This window comes from Corapipo altera, unplaced genomic scaffold, assembly GCF_003945725.1.
Source record: "Corapipo altera isolate COAL_440 unplaced genomic scaffold, ASM394572v1 79, whole genome shotgun sequence".
Lineage (NCBI taxonomy): Eukaryota > Metazoa > Chordata > Aves > Passeriformes > Pipridae > Corapipo > Corapipo altera.
Window position 1 is genome coordinate 744296 of NW_020884927.1, and position 12132 is coordinate 756427.

General features: G+C 43.4%; 1 protein-coding gene across 9 annotated transcripts in view; it reads left to right on the forward strand.

Annotated features, from left to right (window-relative positions):
* The window catches only part of RASAL2 (RAS protein activator like 2), a 189552-nt gene that overhangs the window by 138505 nt on the left and 38915 nt on the right, over positions 1-12132 (forward strand). For 7 of the 9 annotated variants that reach the window (XM_027658398.1, XM_027658397.1, XM_027658393.1 and 4 more), the window contains one exon: positions 2207-2313. In XM_027658398.1, the coding sequence (XP_027514199.1) occupies positions 2207-2313 (107 nt within the window). Of the gene's footprint in view, positions 1-1002; positions 1021-1151; positions 1411-2206; positions 2314-12132 lie in introns of those variants that run through there. The other 2 variants (XM_027658401.1, XM_027658399.1) reach the window with 2 other exon arrangements.

Consider the following 12132-nt stretch of genomic DNA (forward strand, 5'->3'; position numbering starts at 1 on the left):
GCTCGCTCTACCCTCCAGTTCCAAGGGAATATATTCCTCCCGTTTGCCTTCCTTACGTGGACAGCTGGAATGGCAGAGGCAGTGTTTCAAATCCTGTGTAACACAGCTCTCTCTGGGCAGGGCAGGACTTACAGGTGCTGCAGAAAATAAAGTTTCCTTTTTGTATAGACAAGGGAGGCGGCTGGTGACACTAAGGCACATCTTCAGATAAAACTGGCAGCACTGCAGAGGCTCCTGAGATGGTGGGACTGACTTAAAAACCTTGGGCTGGCCCTGGCCCTGCTCCAAGGGCTTTGTTCTCTAAAGGTGCCTTGGTGGGGACTTACCCTCCAGCTCTGGAACAGGTGACGCTTCCTCAGCTGTAGGAAAAAGTGCCTGATGTTCAGCTGCAGGAATCTCTCCCAGAGGGTCTCGTTCTGACATGGACTCCATGAGCTCTGACAGCCCAGGATGTGCTTGGTCCGTGTTGAGAAGGGCTCGTGCATCGTCCCCATGCTTGGCAGTGCCCTGCCCATTTCCCAGTGTGTTACACTTTTCTTTGCCCAGTTTAGGAGGCTGTTGTCCCTCTTGGTCCTTTCCCCCAGCAGACTGAGAGGCTCAGTGTCAGTCGTTTGGGTTTTTTTCTGGTTTTGTTTTGGTTTTTTTTAAAGATAAATATCTACCGTGTGAGACACTAATACTGCAGGGTCCAGACTCCTCAGCCTCCCCTCCGGTAAATGCTCCATTTTGTCGGTCCTCAAGCATCCATGGCAGAGACGTATTATAACTCTGGTGAAATCAAAATCCGGTGTGCAGAGACATCACGAGTAATGTTATCCCCGAAGAAGGCTCCTCTCCTTTTTTCCCCTTCGGCTCTTTGGAGGCAAACGCCGCTCCTCGTGGCACCAGCTGGCTGTCTCTCTCCATAAACCCTGCTTTTTTTTTTTTTGGTTTTTTTTTGCCGCTGTGAATCAGGATGTACAGCGAAATTTTCGGGAGCAGAGGGAAGCCGGCAGTTGGGCGTCTGTTAATAGCCTGAAAGTAAGTAATGAGGATGTGCAGCCGGAGCGATTGATTGAAGAGCTGCAGTCCTGTGTGCTGCTGCCTCGCTCGCCTGCTCCCCCGCCAGCCCCGGGGAGGGAGGGGGAGCAGAGCCCCGGCGCTCCCGGGAGTGGAAGGAGCACCGATCCCCAGGGCCGGGAATGGAAGTTTGAGCTGCGGCGGGCTGGCTCCTGGAAGGAAAACGGCAGGAGTTCAAAATGTCACAGGCTGGAGTCACGGCTCGCTCCTTCCCTTTAAGATTCGGAAGATAACAATGGACTTTCTGCTGGGAAGTGGGTTTTTCCCTCCCCGTGCTGGGGGGCGTTTTGGGAAGCTGGATTCCTTAAAGTCTGGCAATTGAGCTGGAGATGGGCAGCACTTGTGATAAAGGTATCTGTGTGCATACGTATGCATATCTAGCTATATATAAAAATGCATTTATGTGCAGTGTATGTGTGTTTGTGGAGAGGGTTGTAATGCTGTGTATACTTTATTATGCTATTATTCTAGTATTTATACTAGAAAAACATATCAGGGCAGCTTTTATGAATATTTGTGCTCGTCAGATCAGCCTGCATGGATTTAAGATGCCAAAGTCGTGTCTTAGTAAGGTCATACTGCCAGAATGAGGAGAAGTTGACCTATTTATTTTTTTTTATCTGCAGAGATATATATGTCATATTACCCAGGCACTTATAAGTCTTCTGCTGGTTGCATGGTTTGAGCAAGTAGTGGGATCACACACGACCAAACTTTGACCTTTGTCAAATTGCATTCAGCTGGGACTAAAATTGAGCTTCCCTGGGTCTTGATTGTAATTATCTGTTAATTACTGCATTGCTTACGCAAAAAAATTAAATTTAATAAATATATTAAAGTTCTCTGAATACTGTCTCTCAGACAGTAACAGAATATTAAATATGTCTAGGTATTGATCTTTACCAGCATTTTTAATTTTAATTGCCTACAGTCAAGTCAGATTCACAACCTGGGATCTGCCAGTGAAAATGCCACTGTAATTTAGTAAGTAAATATGATATAGAGAAATAGGTGGGTTAGTTCAGCAGTTTAGTAACACACTTGAAACTTTGCTGAGGAGTCTGTCCTGCAGAGCACAAAACCTGACTATTCCCCACCCCCAGGCACCCATTCACCACCACCTTCTTCTTCTTCTTCTCTTCCTCAGAGGTCCCAGCAGAGAGATCTCCTCGCAGACGGAGCATCTCAGGGACCAGCACCTCTGAGAAAACCAACTCCATGGACGTTCCCAACACCTCTCCCTTCCGAGTACCAGTAAGTGTGCTGTACCTGCCCTGCAAAGGGGGATCTGTCTTGTGGGATGGGAGGAGGAGATTAAAATATCACAGTGTAAACCAAGCTGAAGAGGGGGGGGGGAAGGAAGGAATATTTAGTTAATATTTCTAGTTGACCAACGGGGCTTTGCTGTCAAGTGTCATGTATTATCAATGATAATATCTGGTAGATCCCAAGCTTGCTGCTTTTCATTGCCTTGATCTAAAGTTGCAGATAGTGAAACATCAGAGTTAATGTGGGCAGCGACCTATATAAATACTTTTGAAGTCGCCTCCAGGGATTGCATTCCATATTCAATGTTGACTAGGAAAGAAGTTCCTTTAGGTTAGCCGATGGTGTGTTATTTTCCCCTCATGCCAGTGAAGTACATAGAAAACTGAAATGGCTTTATAGTTTATTCAGAAGCTGATGGAATTTCTGCAGGTGTGTTAATTCCTCCTTAGCTCTTCAGGTTTTGTCCTGAGTTTGCTTGGCTCTGAGTCTGCATGAGAGTTTTTCAGCTACAGGCTGGATTTTCTTGCTTGTCTCAGTCTTTGGTCAGTGTATCCAAAAGCACAAAGGTATTTCTATTATTAGACTGAGGACAAATGCTAGTAATCTGCCTACTTTAAAACCTGAGGAAAACCAGGAGAAGAATTAGCTAGTGAACACTGGAGTTTTTTGGATGTTCGCTATGGACATGAGTACCATTTCTGGACACAAGTACCATTTCTGCAGCTTTGTGTATATATCCTTGCTTTGCTTTAGATAACACTCATCCCTTCTAAGCACACTTCCTAGCTCCCTTTAGATCCAAATGTCTGTGAAACTTTGGTTTTGGATAAATCCTATGTCATGTCATTTAAAAAATAAAATGAAGAAACAGCCAAGGATTTAATGAAAGCTATTTAAATTATTAAAGGATTAATGTTGGTCAGAGTTTCTAGAATACATGGTATTTAAAGCAGCCTGTTAACTCATGATTTATTGGAATGGAGAAAAGGACAAGGGATGCAGTGAATATTCTTGGTATCCTTACTTGGTCCCTTTTCAGAGTCATAGAATAATACAGATTGGAAGGGAAGTCTCTGATCTATCCCCTCTTAAAAGCTGGAACAACTTACATCAGAGTGCTCAGGGCATTCTCCAGTGAGGGGTAGAACACCTCCAAGGATGCAGAGCCTTGCTCAACGACCTCCTCTGGTGCTTGACTGTCCTCCTTGGGAAGAATATTCCTTTTGTAAAGGCTTCCTTGTCAGAACAAAACCTGGACTTCTAACTGACCAACTGGTTTGTTGAAAGACCATGAATCCCGTTTCCCTTTAGTTCGAAGGACACCTGAAGTAGCAGTTAAAGCAGAATGTATTGCTTAGCCTTGGGAAGGGAAAGCTCTGAGGGAAATGTTAGCAGCATGTGTAAATACCTGATGGAAGGGAGTAAAGGTGATGGAGCCAGGCTCTTTGGACAAGAGCCTCTGAACGCAAATTGAACTGTAAGAAATCCCAGTTAAACACAACAAAAAACTTTTTTTTTTTTTTTCACTGTGATAGAGCACTGAAACAAGTTGTCTGGAGAGATTGTGGAGTCTCCATCCTTGGAGATATATTCCAAAGTACACTGGGCTCAGATCCTCCTAAGCATCTTGCTCTAGTTTACTCTGCTTTGAGCAGGGGTTTGGACTAGACAATCTCCAGAGATGTCTTGCCATCTCAGCTATTCTGTGTTCTATGAGCAACCCTCTGTCACTTCAGAGACCTGTTTTCTGGGTGGTACTTGGGGAGAAAAGGGCCTTGGTCTAGTTGTATGTGAAGCTGTTACACGAATATTCTGTTATGTCAAGTTCTGAGAATTTTATCCTGAGCCCATGGTCCACAGAGTTCCAGGAAAATTTCTTAACTCTGAGAGCCTTCAAAAGTCTGATCTTTTTCTTCATTTATAAGAAATTCTCTGCTCTCTCTACCTTCATGTATAAGTAATAGCCCTTGCCTTTAGATGTGTACATGCATTGTAGTAGTCTTTTCTGACAACTGCAAGCTACCTATCAGAACTGTTTGATGACTGTCTGTATTGTTTATTTTATATGCCTCCTTTTTTGGGGACAACTTTTTTATGCTGATCCTATCTCTTAAGTAAAGGTTTAATGGTTCTCTAATTCTTGTCTAATAGTTCTCTGATACTTCTTAGCTCCTGCTCCCTTTCAAATCAAGGACCTTGCAGAATGTTTTTTATTTTCCCTGGTGGTGTGCTGGGCTTTTAGGACTCCAGCAAATAGGCTCTGGAGGCAGCACATGGATGCGTTTTTTGGGCATAAACCAGCACAGAGCTAGAAGCTATTTGTGCCACGTGGAGCTGGATTCTGCTGCTTTGTCTGCCTGACCACCTGTATGCCCAGGAGCACAGTGCACCCTCCTGTCCTTCTCAAGGGGGCAAGGCTTCTGGCTTTGGAGGTTTTGCTCTGAGTAACCCACTTACACTCTGTTACTCCTTAGCAGGTTGTGGTGCAGGTGGGGGCTGAGATCACCCTGTTTTAAAACATGCCAACTTGTGATCTGCTTAAAAGAGCAAGCTGCAATTAGAAGTCAGGTTGCTTAAGAATACAGATGAGCTCAGGCCAAAACTACTGAAACCAAACACGCTGTTAACTTGGTGGATTGGCACACACCTAATAGGTGGGTGAGAAGGTGGGGAGGAATCATGTTCCTGCCTTTGGTTGATAATAAGAATTTCCCAGCTCTCAGAAGTAGGAAAGGTGACTTGGGTGCCTCATGGAAGTTGCAGATCAGTGGTCAGGGAAGAGCTGCAAGTCAAGGATGTAAGAGGTGCCTGTAACAGCTTTGAATTTGTGTCTGTGAGCTTGTCTTTATTTGACAGGGATTTATTCTACATATAAAGGGGATTAATAGTAAGAGAACTCACTGTTTTGTTTCTCCAGACATTGTCACCTCCAGTGCAGGTTGGAGGGCCAGGGGCAGCTGCAGAGTAATGCTGTCTCAGTTGTTCTTTCCATGGCCCTGACTCTGTGCCATACCTCTTCCACTCACTGCTTGGATTTCTAACAGAAAGCAGCTTAAGGCAGGGGACAGCTTAACCTTCTTCCATCCTGACAGAAAATTATGCTGAGACTTTCATAATAAGTTGCTTTTACAGCTTTTTAAGTTTGCATCTCGGAACAGCTATTTAAAAGCTGTCTTCTCAATAGGACAGTGGCTTCCAGCACGTTCTGTGCAGGTTTTTTCCTTTCAAACACCAGGCAGTGGTGCTCTCTCAGAACAAGGCATCTGTTTTTTTAATACTGCTAATTGGCATTGCTTTAGCATCTGGAATTTTGATTTATAACAGCATAATTGCCTTTAAGCAAACATTTCCTCAACGAGACATTTTTTAAGTAGTCTCTTCAGTGGCTGTGGTCAGTGAAGGATTTATTTTAAAGGGCTGATGTGTAAACTTCAGAAAATTCGCCTTCCTACCTCCTGCATGTGTACTGGAGGAAAAGATGTACATTTAAACTTACTAGTGTGTGAAAAGCAGAATTTCAGGAGTTATACTCTTCTCTAGGACAAACCACCGCATGGACCAGCGTGTGCCATGTGTTTGTGAGGGTGGGGAGGGCCTGGCACAGGTTGCCCAGAGAAGCTGTGGCTGCCCCATCCCTGGAAGTGTTCTAGGCCAGGTTGGACGGGGCTTGGAGCAACCTGGGATAATGGAAGGTGTCCCTGGCCATGGCAGGGGGTAGAATGAGATGATCTTTGTGGTCCTTTCCAACCCAAACCCTTCTATGATTCGTTTTGGTTATCTCACTGAGGGGATTAAAGAGGATTCTGCTAGTGCTGACACTGCACAGCACAAGGTGTGCATGCAGAGAGAAGAGCTCTTAGTGCTTGTCCTTTCTTTTTCTTCCCAGTTTCCCCAAATACTCTTATCCTCAGTTAAAACATCACTCTCCATCTAGGAGCTGTGTAAATTGCCATTTGACAATTCTCAGCTGTTTCAGAAATGTGCCTCCTCACATACAGACAGATGCGTTCTGTTTATATATATAGAAAAAGTCGTATTTTTAACAATGAGTACTATTTGACTGAACAAATAGGGAGGCAGAGGGAACTGGCTACAAGTAGGCACCGTGACACATAAGTGGGCAAGGAACCAGCTTTTCCCTTCCCACACACACCATGTCCTGGCAGCCTCTCGATCTCCGTGCATCCCGTTCCCTACTGTGGCACTGTGGAGCACTGTGGCAACCTGACACATTCTCTCACTGCTCTGCCATTGGAATCTAGGATCAGGGGTAAATATGAGGTTATCCACATCTTCAAACCTCCTGCAGTGGCAGGATGGAGAGGAATTGCTGAACCACTCTTCAGACTCACATTGCGCTCCCCGGTTTTGGCTTCTTTGGGGTAGGGTTGTTATCACAAATAATATATGATTCATCCATGTCTGCTGGCTAATAGGAGGGAAAAAAAAGATGAGAGAGAGGCAAAGAAACAAGTGCAAATGAGACAGGAAAGCCAAACGCAATCTTTGAAGTAAATAAAATGATTTTTATAGGAACCCTGGTGGAGGATATTTGCAGATCGCCTTCCTTGGTCTGTTTCTGGTCGAGGGTATAATTGGATCTATAGAAATGCTGTCTGCCTCTCTGCTCTTTAAAAGTACAGCTAAATGGAACAGAAGACAATGCAGCCAGCCCAAGTGAAGGTCAAAGCTTGATGAGATCTCGTGGCTGCCCAGCCTCATCTTTTATGCAGTCAGCAAGATTGTTGCTCCTCCAGAGCTCTGCTCTGCTCCCGCTGCGCTGCCAGGACAGGACAAGTCTGAGCTGTGCTGGCTGTGTGACCCCATGGCATACAAGTACATGTTTTTAATTCTGCATCAGCACCAGTGCAGAGATGGAATTGTTGATTTGGATTTTGTGAGGCAGCATGGCATCCTCCTTGAAAAGCTGGCTGTGCTCAAATGTGTCCCCTTAAGAGAGATGAACATTTTTCCTTCCATTTTCCAGCTTTTCTTGCTGTGACACTTTTGTTTGAATCTGGTCTAATTTTTTATCACTTACCTGTGATGTGATGGCTTAGATGTGGTGGCTGTTCTGTGAATTTTGTGTCAGAAGGCACAAACGGGTGACTGACTTTCTCCAGGGTGCTCACTAAACTCTCATCCATATCTTCACTCTGGAACAGTGCTGTTCATAGGATTTATAACCCTCACACTGTCTTGCTGCCAAAGCAGATTTGTTCATTACATCAAAGTTTAGTGTTGAGTCAGATGATGGAGATATCCAGGCTGTGACACTGTCTGGTGGACCTCAACAGCAGGAACATTATTCTCATGTTTGGTGTAAATCTGACTTTATCCAATTCCTTTTATTCCTTAGTTAATGTAGGGAACTGTGAGCGTACATAGCTTTAAACACTGCTCACATTCCAGCTGTCCTTGGGTTAGTAGTATTTAAATATGTACTGACTCAGTCTATTCTTCATCTCCGTAACAGTCAAGTTATGCAAAGTTTAATTAATGCATCCTCTGCAAATTAGTCCTTCTGGTCTTTTTATCACTTTTCTTGCTCTTGTGCTTTTAATTCCCTTCGATTGATTCTCCAAGTTCTGGAACTGAAGTTCACAGGAATGCGTGTTACCAGTTTCTAATTGCTCCCAACCCTTTGTGTCATTTCTCTGTCCTCCCTGGCCCTCACTTCACCTCCTAATTTAATACAGCTCAGTGTAATTAATGTGCTGTTTAACTTTTCTTCCAGATGATTAACAAGGATGTTAAGCAGAAGCAGTAGTGCCACTATCCCCACCACATCCCATTGGACCCTTTTCTTCTACCTTGATACCTTATCACTTGTTGTAATTACTCTTTTTAGATATTCCTGCAGCCAGTTCTCAGGTTTGTGTTACGAGCTTTCACAAAGCTCATTTCCATTAATATTTGTAATTAGCATGTGTGCTGTGTTATCAGAAAGTGTTCTGAAGTGTTGGGCTGCTTGCTGGCTGCATGCCAGGGGACTAAGGAGCCAGGGTCAGGAAATCATTGCCTACCCTTCCTGACAGGCTCAGGTGACCTGCTTCTTATCATATATGTTGTCTGTCACTGTTGCTTTGTTGTTCTTCAGCCAGACTTCTGACCTATACTCCCTAATTCCTGGATAGGGGCTTTTAAGGATGCTCCTTCCTTCTGCTGTGCCCTGTTGTGGGCAGGTCCCACAAGGGCAGCCAGGCTCTGCTCCCAGTTGTGTCCATGCTGAACACCTTGCTGAACTGGGATCTGAAAAGCTGATGTGGCCCTCCCTGGCTATCAGGTAGTTCTTGCTTCTTCATGAATTTTCCAGTTGAATTGCCAGTGACTTGGAAATTTGATTCCTTTAGTACTTTTGACTGCATATCACACAGAATGCAAGCAATCTTATGATGCATTTTATTAACAGGTGTATTATCAACGTATCCCTGTTACAGTATCCTCTGCCTTTCCTTGGGTTTCCTATTACTGTTCCTAAACTTGTTCATCCTATCCTGCATCCCTCCTGTGGCTGTAGACCGTTTTTCATTGGAAAGTTGAAATTGTTATCCGGCCAAATCTGCAGTGCTGTCCCATCAGGGGAAAAATATCTTTCCTGATCCTTGCTGTTGATCAGCTTGTGTCCTGAAGCATGATTATTGCTCACTCTTGTTATTTTTAAACCTGACTAATGCAGCTACATATGTTATTCTTCCTTATATAAACACATAATCCTTTTTTAATCTTGATGAAAAAATTTGTCTGTATAATATCTTGTGGTGGAGAATTGGATGGGCTCATTTATAGACAGCATTAGGAAAGGTTTCCTGACAATCAGTGAAACATGGCTGCCTCTCATGTGAAATTGCCCCTTGGTTTTCTGATGTAACAGGGTGCATGAGGAGCTTTGGTAATTTCCATTCTATTTGTTTTATACGTCCCTAATCCCTTCTTGCTTTTGTTCCTAAAATAAATAGTTGGTCTTTAAAACATATCATTTGTAAATCCCCCTCTTGTCTGCCTTTAATCAGTTTATACTTCTGGAGTTCTGTTTTGTTCTAGTTTTCTTGCTGAGATGAGAAAATCAGGAGAGTGATGCATTAGTGTGAGAGCTATGGCAGATTTACATAACAGCACTTTACTTTTATCGGGCTTTATCCTTTGTTTGTACATTCAAACATGTTTTTTATTGTTTTCTGCCTGGGCACAAACCACCTCTTCAGTGACATAGTGCCAGGTTTTTTGGGTGGGTTGATGATGGAATGTGACTGTGTAAGTCACTGTCTTGTTCTGTATATTGCCTCCAAGGTGTACCTAGAGCTGTTTTCCTCTGCTTTTCTACTGTATGAGTGGCTGAGAGACTTTTTGAAGGCAGTTGCTGCTAATATTTTAATACTGAGTGTTATTGGGCTCGTAAGCAAACTTCTCCACCTCCTTGCTGGTTAGATTGGCCTTGTGATGTTGTTTTGTAGGGAATTGTTAACTTCTCCATGTTTGCTGCTCATTCCTAGAATATCCTGCCAGTTTTATCTTTCCATTTTACAACCTGGCTATCTTCCCCTGCTTCTTTGCCTCCCATAGCTTTACAATGTTGCTGGCACAGGAGAGCATTTTCACTTGGCTATGACATTATTTTTTTTTTTTTCTTGATAGCTGCTTGTGAGCAACTTGAGAAATAAAATGCTTCATGTCCTCACCACACAGAGCAGCCGGGAGGCAGTTCTGCTGTCATCTATAGTCACTTGAGGGTTGTCTTTGTACCCATCCAGCCCTTCCCCTCAGAGAGAATAAGTCTCATCGCTCTGTAAATGAAGTTACCCACCTGGTGTTATTAATAATGCATTGGTGCTCCTCATCGAGAATTAAAGATGTTCAGGATGCGTTGCAGGGCTCCCAAAGGCAATGTGTTTGTCCTCAGAAAAAGCCAACATAGGTAACAGCACTCAATCTGAGCTGAACCTTTTTATCACCCATTTTACCCTGGTTTTAGTGCTTTGAAACCTCCACTAATGCCACTGCACTGTATCGATGGATAATTTGTGTTATGGTTCCATACAGTTTTATTTGTTCATGGCTGAATTAACCTTTCCCTTTCAAAACAACCAAGACAATCATTATTTATTTTTCATGGGCTGTTCTCCCCAGAGTGAGGAATCGTCGTGTCTGTGGGGAGCAGCAGCCAAGGAGTTGAGTAGCTCCTGCTGGGGCTGTGTCTGAATTTGTTGGACAGTTCATGTGCTGCTCTGAGGTTAAGGACAAACAGACAATTGTTTGTCAGGCATCTTTGGAGTGAGCATTTCCTAAAGCCAAAGCTGCCCTCAGCAGCCACCTCCCCTGGGTTGCAAATACTTGGGGGTCAGAGTTTCTGTGCTTTCCCCGTGCAGCTATGGAGGGAAGTTCCAACAGCCTGGTGGATTATCCCATCTCCTGTGGAGATTCTTGGCAGACTGACAGTCAAGTTGCTTAACTTCCAAATACAATTCTCAGTGGGATTGAATTATTTTTAGATGTTGTATCATTGGGATTTCTCACCCCAGTGCTTGATGCTTTTGGGCGAGATGACGAACCTGCCCTGAGCCTGTTCCACAGATTGTGTGTGCTTGTGTTCCACTGCTTGCTCTCCCCATCTCTCTTTTTCCATCCCTTTTCCCCTAAACCTCCTGTGGTTCTGAGGGGAATTTGTATGGAACTTCGTCCCACTACGCGTGACCCTCAAATCTGTCTCTCGGGGGATTAAGGCACAGTTCTTGTACAGTTATTCTCTCACTGGTCTCCTCTTGAAACACTGTGTTTACATGGTACTGATCTCTTCAAATTGCATCCTAGTTGATTTACCCAACCAAATATTTTGTACTTTTTTTACTGAGAACATCGTCTCATCATTTCTGGCAGTTTGAGTAATAAAATTACATATTTTTGTCTGAGAGTGTTTGCTTAAGCAGTAAAATTCCCACTGTTTTTAAAGAAATTCCATGATGATTCTTAAAGCTGAGAGACTTCATTCCATTTAGGTATAAGAACCACACAGGAGTCTGTTTTGTGTTGGAATAAGTATTTAAACGAAATACCTAGACAATAAGAAAAGCAATAATGGTGGTTTTTTCTTTTTAATGATACAAGCTGCATTATAACCCTTGGCAGGGATTTCTTCTCTACAGTAGCATGAGGAAATAAAACTTCCAGTTAGTTGGTATTGTTGCAGATAGGAGTTTATTTTTCATCACTGCATCCTTTTTTATATCTGCATTCAGTATTTAAAAGCATTTCCTTTGGCAAATGGAAGTCAGAAAAACTCTGCTCAGTTCTGGCACACGTGAATTTTTCATGCTGCTCCCAGGTTGTCCATCTGTAAGCACTGGCCCTGCATGAGCTGCCAGCGAGGTGCACAGAGCAAATATTGCAAATGTTTTCAAGCCTTTGAAGGATGACCAGTAAGAACACCCTTTGTTTGAATAACTTTTATCTTTAAATATGTTCGTACCCTATTTTATTTTTTTTTTTACTATCAGCTCTGGATAGCCCTGTTCAACACCAGACAGCATGTTTGTTCCATTGGGGAGTAGATTATGTTCAATTAAACCCAGAACATGTTTCAGCAATGTTAAAGCCGTGCCAATTTAAAATTGTACATGCACACAAAAATGAATATTCACCGTCCTTCTCTGAGCGGGATTTGGAATGATTTGATATAAATACTTTTGGACCCCTGCTGAATTGTGTCAGCTTTGTCTTATTTGCCCTTAAGGGGAGAAAAACATATTATTTCATGTTTGCAATTTGAGAGGTGCTGGACTGAAGCCAGGGTCCACCAGGTCTGAATCC